The 18,402-nt window shown below is 43.8% G+C and overlaps 2 protein-coding genes across 2 annotated transcripts; one reads left to right on the top strand and one right to left on the bottom strand.

Moving 5' to 3' along the window:
* Positions 1-1,818: 1,818 nt before the first annotated feature.
* Positions 1,819-9,935, bottom strand: MIX23 (mitochondrial matrix import factor 23). Its single transcript, XM_058043428.1, has 5 exons — positions 9,865-9,935; positions 8,712-8,837; positions 8,072-8,218; positions 5,645-5,704; positions 1,819-2,115 (listed from the first exon to the last, which is right to left on the bottom strand). The coding sequence occupies exons 1-5, from the start codon at positions 9,913-9,915 to the stop codon at positions 2,065-2,067; spliced, it is 435 nt and encodes a 144-aa protein (XP_057899411.1). The 5' UTR covers positions 9,916-9,935; the 3' UTR covers positions 1,819-2,064.
* A 198-nt stretch (positions 9,936-10,133) lies between these two features.
* FAM162A (family with sequence similarity 162 member A) lies at positions 10,134-18,185 on the top strand. Its single transcript, XM_058019296.1, has 5 exons — positions 10,134-10,242; positions 11,265-11,384; positions 13,587-13,695; positions 16,756-16,864; positions 17,937-18,185. Exons 1-5 carry the CDS (start codon positions 10,227-10,229, stop codon positions 18,021-18,023), a joined length of 441 nt encoding a protein of 146 aa, XP_057875279.1. The 5' UTR covers positions 10,134-10,226; the 3' UTR covers positions 18,024-18,185.
* The last annotated feature ends 217 nt before the right edge of the window (positions 18,186-18,402 follow it).

Below are 18,402 nucleotides of genomic sequence, written 5' to 3'. Positions count from 1 at the left end.
GACTACTTGTTTGGCCTTATATTCAAACGGAAAACAATTCTACGTAGGGCTGATTTTTTGGGATTGTGGGTTTTGGGCTTTTTTAACATAGTTTCCTCATAAGTAATGCAAAAAAAAAAAATCTGCATATGACATCCATTTCACAGGTCATTTATCACAGCATCTGCTTAAGTGAAGAAGCTTTCCACAACAGCTGAGCAAACATCTGGATGGATAAAGGAAGAAAATTATTAATTCTCATTACAGTCTCTAGTTTATACAGAAATAAAAAATTATATTTTAAGACTATTGATCCAAGTCTATACATAATCGTATCAGTTTCTATTGTACAAATGGCTTAAAAGGAGAATTTGTCCTTGCAGTTGATCCAAGCCCAGGAGAGAACAAATATTTTAGACACCTATACTAGAGGTCAATAATAAAGTGCCAAGTTTGAAATCAAAACTTACTGTTCTCAACATCTCATTAATTGACCATCATCTCCTGTTGAAATTTCATTAGTGCCAATCAAGACCAGATTGATGAGAAGTATTTGATTTACACTTTGATGATAAACAATTACAAGAATTTAACAACTGAAGAACAAACACATTTTCTGCTTTCAGAATTGCAGAAAAACAATGAGAAATCTTCAAGAATGAGCGCTCCAACTCAAAGTTCTGCATAAGGCAGTTGCAGTACCTTGAGAAAACAAGAGGGGGAAAAATGAAGTTTGAACATTAGGATTTATATCATCAAAGACTTAAAATATATTTCTACCTCATTCTCAAAAAAAGGTGAGATGAAATGACCCTGGTGCCTAAAAATAAAAGGCCTCCAAGCAGTTTGAGTCTTTACTGCACAAACAACTATAAAACAGATGCTGCTGCACAGATCTTTGCCAGCTCTCAGTAACACAGGTACATTCCTTCATTTATTTCCCATTCCCTATATATTCAAAGCTTTAGGGATGTGAGAGTATATCCAGTAATTTCACTGCTGTTGCTGAATTCCAAAGTGTTTGCAAGACAGGGACTGTATTTTTAGTGCTCTGTTTAAGTTCAGTGGTTCTTAAGATCATATCAGCTGGCAACCACACAGACATCACTTGACAGACTTGTTAGCCTATCTGAGATAAATACAAAATAAAAAGTAAATAGTAAAATATACAGGTGTAATTGCAGCAATTCAGCTTTCCTCCTGCTCATCTGCCTTTAAATGCTGTGTTACTGCTGGGGTGCTGCATTCAAGCTTTCTAAACACAACACCATGGCCAGGATCAGCAGGATCACGTATGCACAGCTGTTTCCTCAGCTCAAACACAATTCACCTTTAGAACTACTCTTCAATATTCAGAGGGAGGCACAAAAAAAGGTCCCTGCACAGTCTCATTCCCAAATGAGACACATCTTCAGCTCCAACACAAAGTGGTTTAAATCGACCATATCCCCTATATCAAGGAAAACTCCAGAACTTGGAAACACAGACCAAAGGGCAGAAAGCAACAGCTGCTGCCTGTTGCATTGCAGCAGCAATGGCAAAGCTGTACCCACACACAGCTCTGAGCCACTGCTGCTTGTGTTGAGCAGTTCAGAACAAGGCTGGTAACTTCTTACTTTCAGAGATGCTGAACCTACTACACTTGCTGATCAGTCTGCAATCTTTATTTCCTTTCAGACTTCAGCAGATTATTTCCACAAAAAGACCATGTTCACTGATATTTTAGCAGGCACCAGCTCAGGGAGAGCCTTCTCCTCCCTGCTCAGGATAGGTTTTACTCTTTCTTCCCCTCTGGGATCACTGAAGCTGTGGAAGTTCAAGAAAGATGCCAGTTTTGCATTCCAATTGAAAATTGTTTTAATACTATAAAACTCATTTGTTCACATATTTTGTACAAAAGATTAGTTGTTTTCTCTTAATTACAGGAGGATCATTTCAAGCTTGAGAATTCAGCTAAGTAGGTCCAAAACAAAACAAGACTGGGTTCTACTGGTTCTGGAGGGTCCCAATTCAGCTCACCCAAGGTCTCTTTCCAGTTTGGCTCTCACAGTTATGGACCACCTTGATGGAAAATGCCCCACATCATCATTGACTCTTTGGAGGCTTGTAGTGAATTCGGCACCGCTCATTAAATACCTGAGACACCAAAACAGAAGAGCAAAAGTGAATCAACCCCATCCAGGAAATGAGCAGAACTTCACAGACAGTTCAGGCAATTACCTCAACTACCTGGGCACCCATCTCAAGCTGCCCAGCTCTGAGGTATCAATAAATAATACTTACCAAGACATCCATCTCCATTCACCTTCACTCCTGGCTTTAGTAAATCCAAAGTTTGCAGCCTGATGTTGGGAGACTGCACAGCACTAAATGTTCTCCCTCAGAAAATGCAGACTCTTAATCCTGGTAGGCTGTTATCATCAAAAATGCTGATGCCTTTTTGTTTTTAAAAGAGAGGGAAATAATCATGGGAAGGCTCCTGAATGGTTGTGTTCTGTTGGGTTCATTCTGGCATTCAAATTTGGGTGCTGTATTCCTGTCTTTCCTGAGCAGGCACATTTTACATTGGCATGACAGCCAAGAAGAGGGGCAAGGGCTCCTGAAAGCCACATGCACACTTCCAGTGCTCTGCCTGCCTGTGCCAACGCTGCCAGCACTTCCTGCAAAGGGCACAGCACTCCTGCCTCACTCACCTCTGGCACCTTCTCTGGGTAAAATTTAGCCACCAGAACTGGATACTGAGGATCGTGTATATTTAGCTTGAACTACTGCCAGCCTGCCCTAAGGAGGGCCAGGAAATGTGACTATTTAAAGAAAGGCAGCTTGAATGCAAAGCAAAACACACAGGCTCCCACCAAGGCTGCAAGTGCTCTTCACAAGCCATTTAGTTATTTATCAGTTTTTATCCCAACTTGTCCAGCACAAGTCCTGAAAGCAACACAAGCATCACCTGACACCAAGCTGAGGCTCTGGCAGGTGTTGGTTGTCCCACCAGCATTCCCACAAGAGCATATTTTGCTGTCCAGGGATTTGGCAGATCCAAGTGTCTGTGATCATCAGGATATGAAGTTTCATGGACTCTCCCATGGGCTTTATGTGCAAAGTGAGGGATCTTGTAATTTTGGGGAAGTTATGTGCAAAGTGAGTGATCTTGTAATTTTGGGGAAGTTATCCAACACTTTATATAAATACACAGTTTCAAGCTCTATCTTCCTAGAATTTACAACAGCAGATCTTACTCACAGTTCAGAACCTATGGCAACTTCAGCAAAAGTGAAGCCTGGAGCACACATTAGTTACAGCATTGCTTCTCAACAATTTTGAAGCAATTTTCAACTACCTTTCAAATTTTATTTAAAAAAATAGACATGGATTTCAAACTGCCTCATGCTGCAGAAGACAAAAGCTGTAATATAGTTTCTTTCACACACAGAAATGTGCAGCCATTATGTTACCACATGGAATGGACACCTCTGGAAGAGTTCAGATGAGGTAAAGGTTTGAGATCAGTGATAGGAGGAAACTGTAGAAATTAAGAGCAAGAGCATCAAGTCCTATTCAGAAACATTTTACACTAAACAAATCAAACCGTTTTTTGTCTATTGTCTGTTAATGACATTTTAATGGCATGTATGTCTAAAAGAGTGCTGGAAATACTCTCTAAAGCACTGCAAGGGTCTATAGCATCAAACAACACACCAGCTTGCTTTCTATCATGTTAACTTTCAAAGTATCTTCAACAGTAACTCCACAACCTGTGGCAGGAAGATCAACACTGCAGTCTTACTAACACTGCCTCCTACTTTTAGCATCATTGGCTCACAGATCTCAGGGTGTTACTCGGGCCACTTAAATCCACTGGTCTACCTGTGAAGTGCTGTTCTCATTTTCAGACATTTTTCAGGAAAAGCAATGGCTGAGAAATGTTAAATTCATGTTACTAGGCAAAAGTTTAATTTTGCTGGCTTTTACATATTTGTACAAACCACTCCAGCAATAAAGTCCAATCTGGAAGTGCTGGACAGAGACTAATGCAAGTGTCTTGTTTGAAAGTCAATTCCTTGTTTGGTATCGTTGAAATTGCATGTGCATTTCTCTAAAGTAGCATCCGTCTGTATGCCACTATGCTACAGTCAGCCAGTGTTTAAAAATCTGTTTCCTAATCAGATTTTTCCAAATAGTTTTCGGTTGTTCAGGATTAATGGAAATACACAAATGTACTTCCCAACAAAAATCTACAACAGTAAAACACCAGCCTGCACACCAATATTCACTCCCATGTAACAAATTAACAAATTGCATTCAGTCTGCAACCATGACTGGCTCTAATTGACATTTTAACAGGCAGCTAAAGGAGACATCTATGTGTATATTCAGAGCACAGTACAGCAGAGCTGGAGATAAAACCCAGAAATATTTATCTCTTCAAGCTCCACTGTGAACACTGGCTGAGGAATACACTAGCAGGCTAAAGTACCCCTGCACCATGCATACCTCACTGTTTATAAACTCTCCATCTTCAGGAAAAATTAGACAGTTCTGCCACCAGTAAAAGCTTAATGCAGCTACAAGAAACCTCTGGGATCATTACTAAATTTGGCGCTTCAGAATGAAGAGTAGGGTGGGGGCTGTTCTCCTACAGCAGAGTAGCTGTAAAATATTTGCCCCTGGTGACCTGCAGACTGTTGCTGCTAAGGCTGTGGCATTGATTAGTCAGATCTGAGTGGGTTTAAAATTAAACTGAAGTGCATGCTTTGCTTTTTTGGGACAGTACAGAGGTGTGCTGATGGCAAAGCATACGCAGGAAACTGTGTAAATGCTCATTTCATCAGCCTGCACTGAGGTTACTGATGAACACCCTGGACATAAAGCTGCATTGGTTTTACACTGGTGTAATCTAGGGGCTAAAATCATCAAGTAGGGATTACAAAGGAAGGTGCAGCTAGTACTGGCTATTTGCAAAATTCCTTTTTGCATTTAGAGGGGGAGAGAGGTTCTCTGCAGTATTGAAAGCTCTGAAAAACTTCATCAAACCAGAAAAGCATCTGGTGATGCCAGATGTGAAATGCTGCAGTGACACAATACAGCCACCTCAGAACTGAAGCTCAGCGTTAAAATCACCAGACAGACTTCGGGGCCATCAGTCCAGAGGGTGATCTGCACCCTCTGCTGACACAGGAGAGCAACGGCAAGGCTGCCCTTTGCACCAGGGAGTGTCTGTTCAGGCCTGAAGAAACTCCACCAGGAAAAGGTTCAGCTTCTACAGCCTCACCCTCCCTGGGCTCTGCTGAGTTGTGATCAGCGCCAGATACAGGTAAATGTGAAAGACCCTTCTCTCTGACATTGTTAGAGGCTCTAAAAAGCTTTTCAGAGAAGTCACCACAGAAAAGCCTACAAAGTGCTCAGTCGCTGGCAAGGAGGAAAAAGGGACGCAGGGAATAATCCACAGTCCATGCTAAATCAGATGCTTTTCTTTCCCCGGCAGTGCAACTGAAAAGCTTTGATCTCTGCATCCAGAACTGGGAAAATGACTGACTTGAAGCATTTCCCCCAGCAGTGCCCTCATCTATTTCTAGTTAAGTTTCTTCACAAGGCACCAGTCCCACCCTCCAGTGCAGGACTGTCTGTTGGGATAGAACATCATCACTATTAAATGACTGAGTACCTTCCAGCTTCTGTCGTTTACCACTTCTTCAACATTGAGCTCCGACTGCATCAATTTCAACTGCAGAAAATAACAGACACAAGGGTTATTGTCAAACAGGTCTCCCTGCAGCCTTCAGTATTTATTACAAGTGCAACTTTCCAGCACCCAACCCCAGCAGCAGGTGCACACCTCCTGTGATGGTGCAAACCAAAGGGCACGATGTGTAATCACCCTGGGAGCCCGGCCCTTCCATCCAGCCAGTGCTCAGGGCACACACAGGTCTGCAAGGGCACAGGGAAGGCAGACTCACAAAGCAAGCCTGGCAGTAGATCCTCATTACTTATGCTCTATTCCTAAATAATGCCCATCCAGATTTGCTAGCAATTAACTGATTAACACTGGTGGCTTCACAGGCACAAATAACTGCACCTAATGCAAGCACTGAGCACAGGGAATGCCAGGGCTGGGGTTAGCTCTGCAGCCTTGAGTTGCCACTCTTGCATTATTAGAGTCATATATGAAGCTGGCATCAAAGCCAGGAATCCAGCTAGGATTCTGGATTTAAAAGTAAGGTTATGAACAGATCCTCTCTGCTTCATTTGCTACCTACTCAGTGCAGTGACCAAAAAGGGTCTGCAGTGATCACGTGTTGTTTATGCTGTCTGAACCACTTAATATTTCATGTCATCACGGCAGGACAGACCAGGTCTACACAGATGCAAAAGCTCTGGCAAGAACTACCACCAATACACAGTTCTTCACCACTCACTTGACCTGTGAGAAGGTCAAGAATCTCTTTGTTTCACACCGATTATTAACCCCGAGGTGTGACAATTGTGTTTGGGTAATTTGGTCCTGAGGCAATATTAGGGGATTTAAGAACCATCTGCCATTTTGCCCAAATTTAAGATGCATTCTTGTTGGAGTCTTTAACACAACAGACAAAGAGTCAGAGATTATCCATTTCCAATACATGGTTCCAATTAGAGGCCTGGTGAACAGGTGCAAGCCAAGACAACAATCCCACTAAAAACCTTCCAAGTAAGTAAGATATCCAGGGACACAGAGTTGCTACAGCTACAGCTGTTGGATATACTTCTCCCAAATCAACAGGACTTCAATCTGTTTGAAATAACAATCCAGCATCCAGAGTGACTTATCCATAAAATGGATAAGTCTATAAAATAAACACTCAGAAGATCTTAAGTAGTTCAAAGAAACTACTACTCCATGTTTTCTCATTCAGGGACCTAGAAGTAATAATTTTGCACAAACTCCTCCAAGTTTTACAACTAGAAGGACGAGAGAAACACAGAACAAGGAAAAAGAGATCTGTAGTGCAAGCAAGTGAAGAGATATTTGAAATTCCCACTCTTAAAACTAGGATGTGTTCTGTCAAGATAGCTTTTCTGACTTGTAGAAAAAACACAACTCTCTGTGTTTTGGAAAGCCAAAAAAAAAAAAAAAAAAAAGCAGGGGGATCACACCTCATATGATCCAAGTACAAATCTGAGGTGATCTCATAAAAAAATTCTGAAATGTTTCTAAGTCATGGAATGCTTTTAACAGTTGAAGCCACCTCCAATCATTACACATTTTAATTGTGATCCTCCCAGTGTTTTCAGTGGGAGATTTCAGGCTCAGTAACTAAATGACTTAAAGAACTGGCTCTGCTAACAAAATTTGTAGAAAATACTAAGCAACCACTCCAGTTTTCCAAACTAATATCCATGCTTGTTAGCAGTTCAGTAAGTGAGGCTTTAATAATAAAACTGCTTGTCTGCCACATGGTTCTCTCAGTATCCTTTTCCTTACAAAAGGGGCCCTGGAAGTGAGGTGAGAACTTCAGTGGGGTTCCCTTCTCCACTTGTGATACTCAATCCCCCCTGGTCACTCTGCTAAAGTACTTCCCATCCACAGGCCAGAAGGTTGAGAGGGCATTTGCACATTAGAATTCCATATGCAAACCCAGAAGTCTCTCTCATACACCATGACAAGGTACTCCAAATATTAATCCAATATCCAGAATCCAGTATTTGGAAATACCAAACAGCAAAAAGGTTGTGTAAGTGGAATTCAAGGTTGCCTGGGAGCATCTTGTAGAGAACAAGCATTTTGTAGGAAAAGTTAAGCTGTGCCTCAGTGGTGTCAGTCAGTGAAGGTTAGAATCCACCATGGGAAAGAATGTGTGCTTTTCTACAGCATTCATGTAAAAGAATCTCAGAAATGCTCCAGTTGCAGGATAAAAGCAGCTCTCTGCCTTTGGGGAGACCTTGGGAAAATAATTCTGACAAGACCCAACAAGAGCCAACGAGAACCTTGGAAAAAACTGCTTGACTCAGGATCCACTTCAGGTTCTCTCCATCACACTGGTCCTTCTATTTGGGAAAGATATCCACTTCTTCCTCTATAAGTGATCTCTCAAAGGCTGCACCCACCACTCACCTTTGTCTGCTCTTTCCTGAGTTGCTTTAATAATGTTGCATCTTCATGGGCCTTTTCCCTCTCTTCTTTGAGGGTTTTCACTACAGCGGAAGTCTGAGAGATGCAGTCTTTGATGATTCTTTCTCTCTTGGTGTGAGCATCCATCAACTAAGTGGGGAGAAAAGGAAAGTCACAGTGACTCATCAGAGAATAAAAACTTCCTAGTTGTAACTTTAAAGAGACACTTTCTAAAGTCATGGTATTGCTGTGTCTACAGAAATGCCTTTGAATTCATAATCCACATTGTGGGAAACAACACTGCTTGGAGCAGCAACTACTCTCAGCTTAGACTATCCTATCATTCTTGCTCTTACCAAGTTGATCAAAAGTCAAAGGCAAACATGAGGAGTCTTGCAGAGCAGCAGGAAAAGCAAGAACCCTTTTTCAAAGATCCTTGAAGGATCAGTAGTGCAGAACAAAGAACTTCCCTGCATGGTTTTAAACTGAAGCAGTGTGTGGAGATGTTGAGCGGGACAGTTAGGGATGCACAAAGCAGGGTCTACCAAGGCAGTGTTTCCTCAGACACTGAGGATGTTTTAGTGGCCACTGCACACGACAAAGCAGCGGGAAGGGAGCTGAAAGTGAAGGTGAGCACACTCACAGACTCGTACAGCTCTTTACACGTCTGGCCAGGATCAACTTTCCCCACAAAGGAAGCTGTTGGAATCGTAGTGTTTAACTCATGAACAATTCTATCATCGATTGTCCTCATCACCCTGAGCAGCTCCTGTATTAAAAGAAAGAGAGAGATACTGGGTTATATCCCTCAGAAAAGCCTATTACAAAAAATTAGCATAGTCGAGCATTTTAATAGAAACTAAGTAGGATTCCTTACAAAGAGTTAGAAGCACACCAAAGGAGCAATCCCACATGCAGGAGTATGTGATGCAAACCACAGCATCCTTGGCAGCAAAGGCCAGAGCAGGGGTGAGTTACTGATGCCCCCTGAAGTCCCCTGGCCCTGCAGGCAGCAGGAACAGGCTGAGGAGCCTCTGCAAAAGTCCCCGTCCCCACTTCCACACAGGAAACCGGGCACAACCTGCACCAAAACGGCAAACTTGAATAAAACCTCCACCATTCCGGGGGGCGTGAGGCTGAGCTGGGCGAGGTTTAGGTGGGGTCTCGGGAAAAAGTTTTTCATCCAGAGGGTGTTTGGGCACTGGAACAGCTCCTCAGGGCAGAGGTCACAGCACCAAGCCCGACAGAGTTCAAGATGTGTTTGGGCAACACCCTCAGGATCATGGTGCGACCCTTGGGGTGTCCTGGGCAGGGCCAGGAGCCGGACTCGGTATTCCTGAGGGTCCCGAGCTACTCAGGATATTCTGAGAGTCCGTGTTCAAGGCACAGGCCGGCCTGGGCCCCGCTCGCAGCGCCGAGGACACGGGTGGCAGCCCCGCTCCCTCGAACGCCGCGGAGGCGCCCGCGGAGCTCCCGCCGCCCGCGTGGCTCCCGCGCCGCGAGCGCTGTCCCGGGAACGGGACCTGCGGGGAGGGGGAGGCGCGCGGCGCCGCTGCTGCCGGAGGGAAGGAAGGGAAGGGGGAAGGCGGACGCTGCTCCCTTCCCGCCGCATCCCGCCGGCCGCCAGCAGCGGGGTGACCTCGCGCACGGGGCGCGTGCTCCCGCGGGGCCGTTCGCCGGGAGGCGGCGGGAGCGCGCGGGGCGCGGGAGGGGGAGGCGGCGGCGGCGGCGGCAGCGCCCGGCCCGGCCCGGCCCAGCCCGGCCCGGCTCGGCCCCGCCCGCCCCGCGCGGCTCACCTGGAACTCGGCGAAGTCCTCGCAGATCGCGGCTCCGCTGGGCGCCGCCATCCTGGATCGGCCGAGGGAGCCGCGGCGCCCAATCCGGCGGGGAGCCGGGATGACGCGCGGGGCGGAGCGGGGCGGGACCCGCCGGAGCGCGGCCCCCGGCGCAGCGGCCCCCAGTCGGGCATCTCCACCGGCAGCGGCCTCGCGGCCCCTTCGCCTCCCGCAGCCGCTGCCAGAGCTCCGGCCGCCCCCACCGGAGGCGGCGCCGGCCCCGGCGGCCCCCGGCGCCCCGCGGCGCGGCTCCCTCCAATCGCGGGCCCGGGGCGGGGCCCAGCGGTGACATTGAGCGGCGCCCAGCGGGCCGAGGCAGCGCCATGTGGGGCCGCGCCGGTGAGTGAGGCGGGCAGCGAGGGAGGGAGGGAGGCGGGGAGAGACCGAGCCCGCGGCCGGGCCGGGGCTGCCGCCGCTTCGCCGCCTCCCCGGGAGCCCGAGCGGCCGGGCCCGGAGCGCGGAGGGGCGGCCCCGGCCGGCGCTGCGGCGGGAGCGGAGCCGAGCGTGAGGGGCCGTGCGTGAGGGACTGGTGTCAGAAACAGGGACGGGAGTGGGGCCGTGCCCGGGTGCTCCAAAGAGCTTGAAGAGGGGCCGGCTCCGGTGGGGGTGTCGCCCCTAAATGTAAATTCCTGGTTTTTCAGAGCGGGAGCGTGTTATTCCTCGAAAGTAAAGGGCCGTAGGAGAGACACCTTCCGACAGTATAACAAAGTAAAAAAAGAACTATTTTTTTTTTATTTTTTAAAGTGCCCCTTTTGCCTTTCTGAGTTAGTATGGTTGAGGTTTTTTCCCCGAACTTTTTTATTATATTAATTAATGCATTAGAAGCGCCTTCTTTGGAGTATGTGTTCGTATATAAGGTGCCCTGGCGTTTTCTAATGCACTACAAAGTAGTTACCTCTCAGTGTAAATATTCTGCCTTTTTGACTTGACTCTGTCAATGCTTTTGGGATGTGACAGTGTTGGTAGAATGCTGGTGTGCAGTCCTCGAAATAGCACCATCCTAAGTGTATCTAAAGCATATGTATAGATTAGTTTCTGGAAATTGTAATGTGTTTTAGAAATTGCTGGCAGGACAGTATCTTGCTTTTGGGTTTTTTTTCCTAAATTAGTTTAACTGCATTCACATTTTTCTACATAAGATTACTGAGCAAGCTCAAGGCATACCTTATAAACAAGCTTTTATTTCTTTGGTGGGCTGTTACAACTAAAACTGGTACTTTTTGGGTTCATTTGTACCTATTGGTTTTCTTTCTTTTTTTCCTCTTGTGTTAAAAAAAAACTGAAATGCTTCCATTGCAAAGCTGGTTTCTACTGCTCTGAGTTAAATTTGGCCTCTTTGCTTCCTCTGTTTTCTCTTCCAGATAGGGCTGTTAAACTGCTGGGAAGAAATATTCCCTCGGTTCTGAGGATGACCGAGGGAGTGGACCCGAAGATAAGCAGAAGGCTGTGCGTTAAACCCCAGCAAGACCTTCAGACAAAGAGTAAGAGTCTTTGATAAAAGTCATGCAATGTTTCATGCTATGGAATACTCGCATACCCATGCTGCAATCATCTGAACAGGAATTAGGCTGACACAGGTGGTCATATCCCTGATTTTGTGAGAGTTCTGGTCCCTAGACTGAAAAATGGAGCATTAAATTTGGTGAAGTCTTGTTTTCTAACAAAAAGCCAGGGGTCAATGTTTCCACTTGTGAGGGTCACACTGCATTCACTTTGTAGCAGATCACCAGAGCCTTATCTGGTGCACACTCCTACACTGAGGCTCCTCAGCTCTGCTCTGGAACTGCCTGTTCAGCCCCACTGTAAACTGTTCATGTTTAGGAATGCTGTGTGAGCTAAAAGATTTTTGCAGTTTTTCGGAGTGCAGCCAGCTCCAGCTGTTCCAAAAACTGAACGTGCCCTGCAGGGAAGAGTCTGAATTGTTCACGTTCAAGGGTGGAGCTGGTCAGGGAAAGCTCAGGCCATGAAACGTTTTTTCACTGTATTTGGGACAGTTTCTGTGCTCCCTGTACCACAGGTTCCTTATGGCACACCCATACAGGAGAGAAGGAGCACACAGATGTGAAGCATTTGGCAGGACTCTGTGTTAAAAACGTGGATCAGCTGCTCTGGGTAGGACAAAAGGTCTCCTTAAAAGTGTGATGTCTCCAGCAGGGCCAGCAAAGGAAGTCCCTTATGCTTTTGTGAAGTGGGAATGGTGACCTACAGCAAGAACCTAAGGAAGAGAATAGGAAGAGTAGGAAGAGAGTTCCTCTATACCACTGCCCCAGAGGTGGCATCTTGGTGTTTAATAATCCTCACTGGATTCCCGGCCCCCCCCCCCCCCCCCCAAATCCAAATTTGCCCAGTTTCCTGAAGCTGGATTGGATGTATTTTTAGCATCCACATTTTCTAAGAATGTGGATACTAAAATTCCCTAAGAATTTCTTCTCTAAGAAATTCCTCAGCTACAGACTTGCGTTTATTTTTTAACCCAATGGGCACTGTTTTATAATCTGATTTTCCTTTATTCACTACCCCTTCCAAACCAAGACCTCATTATAATCCACACTTCCAGTGTCTCTTGTAATGCTCTGCTGGGCTGAAGAGAGCTTCAGTCCTTCAGTCACTGCTTTCCAGGCCGAGGGGTCTCAGTCTGTGACACAGTTTCTCACATGGTGACCATTCCATACCTGTGCCTTTCAAAAAGCTGGAGTCCCAGTTTTACACAGAGGCACAGTAATGCTGTTGTGTTGGTCTGAGTTCCTGATCATTGACAGTCGTGCTGTTTTCCTTTCTGTCACTTGCCAAAACCACCGTGGCACCGCTAGGCCTTGCCCAGGCCTGGGTAATGATTTATAAGTGAGGGCAGAGTGTGTCACTTGTGTGTGAACTGGAATTGCTTCCTGCTTATGGACAAGGGAGTTCCCAGGCCAATTCACTGACTCCGGGTTCTAAAGCCCTGTGGCATTTTGGGCTCAGCCCTCTTCTTTATGTTTTTGAATAAGCTGGTGTTGTCAGCACACCGTATCCACCCCACTTCCTAGGTAATTCATGAATCCATGAGGGAGAACATGGCCATACAGGATACTGCCTATTGTTTTAAAGGAAGAAGCTGTCTATCTTTGCACTTTGTTTCTTAGATTTTAATGGTGTTTTATATATGAAAGGCTTCCCCTGTTACATTATGAATATTTTGTTTGTGGCCTTTGAAAGACTGACCTGAAAATTATGTGTCCAGTCTTTGCCTATGGCCATCTGTTTATTTATACCTTCAGATAAAATCTTGCACTGCCTGAAAAAGTAAACATTCTATGATGCTATATTGGCTTTTATTGTTATTGTGCAGCATGTTGACTTTTCTATAGCTGTTCCATTTGATTTCTTTTTTTAACCTTATTTAAATGAAATAGAAAAACAGTACCTTAGGAACCTTAGATGCTGGAGCAGCTTCTGCATATTTAGACCTGCAGATACAGAGGTTTTGAGAAGGATTTGGCTTTCCTTACAGGGCTTCAGTTTCATCCATATTCACACATTTGTTAATCTGTGATAGAGTTTCCATTAACCACTTCTAGCAATCACATTTAGAGTTCTGCCATGCTCACCCTAACTGGTTTTGTTACAGCTCTGCCCATCCAGCCTCTCTGACTGCTGTTTTTGGTGTTGTTTTGTCTTTGTGTGTTTTGCTGGGGATTTTTTAGGTCGATCTGCTTCAGGAGTGCCTGGATACAGACCTACACCCTGGGAGAGAAGGTTTTTGTTGTGGGCAGGCCATTACAAAAAGCCAGAGGATATTCCAGACACTGTCTCGTAAGTGTTGCTTTTGAAACTCTGAAAAAGACTTTGTGCAGAAATAAGTTACTTGCATGCAACTCCAGAGTAACTTTTCTAAAAAAGAATGGGCTTCACGGCTGAAAAACCTGACCCTGCTGTGTATGGTTTATCATCCTTGTAGATTAAATTACCTCAGCAATTCTCTTGTGCTAAGATAATGTATCCCTCTTGATTTTTTTTTCCTTTTTTGCAAAGGCTTGACCAGCGTTCATCAGTTGTTTCATTAGAAAACCATGTCACATCATTTCATTTTTACTCTTCTCTCACAATTCGAAAGCTTTTTTCAAACATTAGGGTGAGCTTTTTCTAGTGTTTTTCATTATATGTCAGTCTCTTGCGGTGGGAGTCTTTCATATATGGCTATAAAATAACTGAAACTCATTTAAGTATTTATTAATGAATACCTAAAGGGCATGGGCCAACTTCCTTTACTGTTGGAATTTAAACTAACAAACAGTGTTAAGGCTCCCTAACTATATATAGTCAAAATTTCCCTGTTGCTGCTGAGTCCAAATGTCAAAAGCTTTGTCCCGTGTGAAAAGTAGAAAATAAAATGTTCTGGTTTGCACACCACAAATAAAGATCAAACTTATCAACAGTAGACAACTTTTAGTTTAAAAAACATTCCTAGTATAGTTATCTTTTAAAACATGCTCATAATGCTTTTAAGTACATGTATTTATTTTAATTAAAAAGAAACAGTAAATCTTGCACTACTTGAGTAAGAAAGTTATGTAGCTGCCCTCTTACATATTTTTTGTTTGTTTGGATGCACCACGTAGGAATTGAAAATCCACCCCTGTATCTAAATGTATCACAAGAATGAATTTTGTTAGAAGTGGAAGCCTTCCATTTTGTATTGAATCATTTTTCTTAAAACTACATTTGAAATACATACAGGAGTAAATTATTAAAACTTAGTATCACTTCATATATTTTTTGCATACCAAACACTTGTTATGAGTGTTTTTAAGAAAACAGAGTTAGCAAAGTGATTGATTTCAGTAGTTTATTGAAAGGACAAACCAACTTCTGATAAAAGCTGACCATTTCTGCAAGTGCATAGGGAATTCTTTTTATTTAGACAAATAATTCAGCCAAATCTGAGAAGACAATTGAGAACTATAAAAGCACAAAAACTTGTTTTCCTGTTCTGAGATTAATTATGTGTTGTAAGGGCTTGTGCTATAACTCAGTAATCTTGTAAAATGTGGTAAAGCAACCCATTTATTAAACAAATGTTAAACTTAGCCACTGAACTGATTTAAAATGCAAGTTGTGTTTAGATATCTACCTTTTGCTCTTGTAAATTCTTAACACATCTAAGGTATTTCCAAAATTAACTACCAAACCTTTTAAAATCCTACTGCTGTGCATTTCAGCTTAATTGCAGCCTGCACTCTGCTTTCACTGCAGATTATTAGCAGAAGCAAATAACCTGGACGCTAAAATTAACATTAGTTTCATTGTAGATGGATGTGTTTGTTCCCTATGATCAGAAATCTTGTACTCAAATCAATGCTCTGACAAAAACAAGAACAAAACTTCCCAGCTCTCAGGTCCTGTGTGATTTACCATGCTGAACTACCATGGATCCTGAAGTACCTTTTTTTTCTTCCAAATGTAAGGGTCAAAATGTAGTAACAGATTCCATGTAACTTCCCAGTTCCATTAAATCCATTCTCCACATTAGTTTTGGGGTATAATTAACCTAGTTTGATGCATTTATTCTTTTCATTACACAGTGTTGGTGCTTCTCCAGTCTTCTGGAATTTTGTCATGTGCCAAATATAATCAGTGAGAGTACCAGCCCTCCTTGAGAAGGGAGTTATCTGCCCTAAATTCTGCAAGGAGAGTTAAATATACAGGGTGTATGTCTTTGGTTATTATGGAAAGCACTTGTAACCCTTCTTGCATCGTTCTAATACAGACTGAAAACCTGCTGTAACCAAGATGCCATTTGGGTAGAATGATCTTCAGAGTTAACTCAAGAAAATACGATCTTTTGGTTTTACTCTCTACATAGCTGGAAGGTGTCAATAACTGCTACTCTTCTGGTGGAAGACTTCTGATTTTTCAAAGATAACAGCAGAGTAGGCAACGGGTTTCCCAAAAGGATGGTGTAGGTACTGGTGTGGCTAGTTAAGTCCCCTAAAATTTAAAAAAAAAAAAAAAATTAAAGAGCTCCTCTGTCTGGAGCTGATGTAGGAAAGCTTACAATCCTCCACACCTCCTTAGTTTCTCAGGGAAGCAGATCCCTTTAGGACTGTTCACTCCAGCATGAGTGGGGACCACCAGTCTTTTACCAAGTCCTGTTCAGAATTTCTGAGTGCTGCATTCAGCAGCCTGTGTGTCACTTATTGCACTTTCAAGTCCTGTAGCAGAGGAAGCACCTGCTGGGAAATAAGACTGCATCATAAATGAAACCACTGTGAAGTTCAGGCAGAAGAAATTGCAAAGCTGTGCTAATGCTTCCCTCTGCCCAATGAACTCTCAACTGTTAAAACACCATATTTGGGGTTTTAGCAGACTTCTGCTATTGAGAGAAAAATGCATGTTTTACTCTGTTAAATACATCACAATTGTAATACAGATGAGTTCTCCCTGGCTTTGCAGATATTGGAAGGTGGTAGTGAGCACAGAGGGAGCTGACAGTAAGAAAAATACAGTATTGGTTAAACCATTCCTCTCTTTTCCCTGTTCTTTCCACAATGAACAAACACACTTAAATCCTGCAGCCTTCCTCCTTTGCATTGCAGTCAAGTGGTCTGCAAAGGCAGTATTTAACAACAGAAAAAGCTAAGATTAAAAAGTTGGGTTTGTTTGCAGCTTTGAGAGGAATGCCTCTGTTACCATCTATCTCCCAAGGTACTTAGAGATCAGCCTTTCCTGTTGTAAAACTCTTTGCACAAAAGAGCCAAGTGCTGTTAGCATTGCAAAAACTACCAAGACAGCACACTAGGAGAAATTAAATAATTAGCCAAGTGAATTATTTGGGTCTCTGATAACAAATGTGTTCTTTTGTTCTTTCCTGAGGCTTGAGGCAGTGAGAGCAGCACAGTCCACCCTGCGTGTGAGGTTCAGCTATGTCATGATTGCCTTGACAATAGTGGGATGCATCACCATGGTGATCAGTGGGAAGCAGGTAAGCACAGAATTTGGGCTGATGAGGGCAAATAAACCTTCATTTAAACATCTTAGTTCCTCTATGGATTTTTAATACTGTCTTGCTTTGGGGGTTTGGGGGTTTTTGTTTGTTTTGGGGTTCTTTGTCATTTTATCATTGAACAAAATTTTAACAAGTCCTCCTGGTTCCCCAGAAGTGACCCTCATTGACTAATTCTCATCAGAAAAGGATGATGTCACCATTAAGATGCTTCCTTTAAACAAAACCCCCTGAGCCTAAAGCCTCTGCGTGGCAGAAGAGCTTTACTTGTTATGCTGCCTCTCTTCTGATGCCAATGCTCAGGTCTGGTTTCTGTGGACTGCTGTGTTCTAGAGAAACCTTGCAAGTAGTGACAGTCTTACCCCAGCACTGTGAGCTACTGAGTGTCACCTGACATTTTGTATCAGAATTTGTCTATTACAATGAAAAGGATGCAGCACTCTGAAATGAAACAGTGGAAGGATTTTTCCTGGCTTTAACAGCAGAGATCAAACACTGATGATTCCCAGAGCATTTTCCTCTGTACTGGAGAAGTATGAATGCAAGTACCAGGAAGAGGGGACAGCTACTTTGGAATCCTTGTTTTCAAAGCAGCTGGAATTATTTATGTTTCCTGAGATGAGCTCAGCTGGCCAGAGAATGGTGCTAATAACGCCAAGATTAGAAGTTTGATCCCCCAGTGGGCCATTCAGTGAAGAGCTGGAATTGATGATCTATGTGGTCCCTTCCATATCAAAATATTCTGTGTCTGTGATTATGTTTAACTTTTTATTTGTTTCTCTGTCTCATGAAAATCCGATCAGCATTAAATACTGACCAGAAGCACAGAATGTATCTGCTAGTGCCTTGAAAAAAGGGCTTAATTTATACCCAGAGAAGTAATTACTTTCAGCCAAAATAATCTCTCAATATTTTACTTTAACCCTCTTGGCTTCCTGGCATTAAAGCTGACAGAATCGTGCCTTGGTAAGGATAGGTCAGGTAAGTTATTGATTCAAGTTTCAACTCTGTAGTCCTTCAGGTTGTAACTGATGATGTTATTACATTGTAGGCTGTGAAAAGACAAGAAACTCTTTTAAACATAAACCTGGAGAAGAAAGCCAAGTTGAGAGAAGAAGGTGCATCTGCTAAACCATAGAGGAGGAAATGAGGAGATCAAGGACTGGGGTAGAAAAGCCAAGTCCCTTTCAGCACTGATGGGAGGATACCATCACATCTGTCCTGTATGTTAGTTCTGTACACCCATGTCCAAGAAAGAATGAATATGCTCTCCTGTAGTCAATAAAACCAGAAATGCCTATTTGCTTTTCCTTATAACTGCCCCTTTCTTCCAAACTCTTTTCTTCATGGTTAGTGGGACAGGACACATGAGCACAGTGGATAAGCAATGTCATTGTTTCCCCACGTGCTGTGCACCAGAGCATCTTTTAAAGTACTGCAGGACCTGTGCCTGCATTCTGGGTACCAATCCCCTGCAGCAAGTCTCATGTTCTTACCTAACTAACACAAAAGAAGGG

The sequence above is a fragment of the Melospiza georgiana genome, chromosome 2, assembly GCF_028018845.1.
Source record: "Melospiza georgiana isolate bMelGeo1 chromosome 2, bMelGeo1.pri, whole genome shotgun sequence".
Lineage (NCBI taxonomy): Eukaryota > Metazoa > Chordata > Aves > Passeriformes > Passerellidae > Melospiza > Melospiza georgiana.
The sequence above is the reverse complement of the archived record's forward strand: the minus strand, read 5'-3'. Positions and strand labels throughout refer to the sequence as shown.

Excerpts from the sequence above, each read along its gene's own strand:
- MIX23 (XM_058043428.1), bottom strand. The coding sequence starts at position 9,915 with ATGGCGGCGCCCAGCGGAGCCGCGATCTGCGAGGACTTCGCCGAGTTC. Across the intron at positions 8,219-8,711 it reads GTAAAGAGCTGTACGAGTCT|TTGATGGATGCTCACACCAA; the intron begins GTGAGTGTGCTC and ends CTCCCCACTTAG. Across the intron at positions 2,116-5,644 it reads TAAACGACAGAAGCTGGAAG|GTATTTAATGAGCGGTGCCG; the intron begins GTACTCAGTCAT and ends TTGGTGTCTCAG.
- FAM162A (XM_058019296.1), top strand. Across the intron at positions 11,385-13,586 it reads GCAAGACCTTCAGACAAAGA|GTCGATCTGCTTCAGGAGTG; the intron begins GTAAGAGTCTTT and ends GGGATTTTTTAG. Across the intron at positions 16,865-17,936 it reads TGGTGATCAGTGGGAAGCAG|GCTGTGAAAAGACAAGAAAC; the intron begins GTAAGCACAGAA and ends ATTACATTGTAG.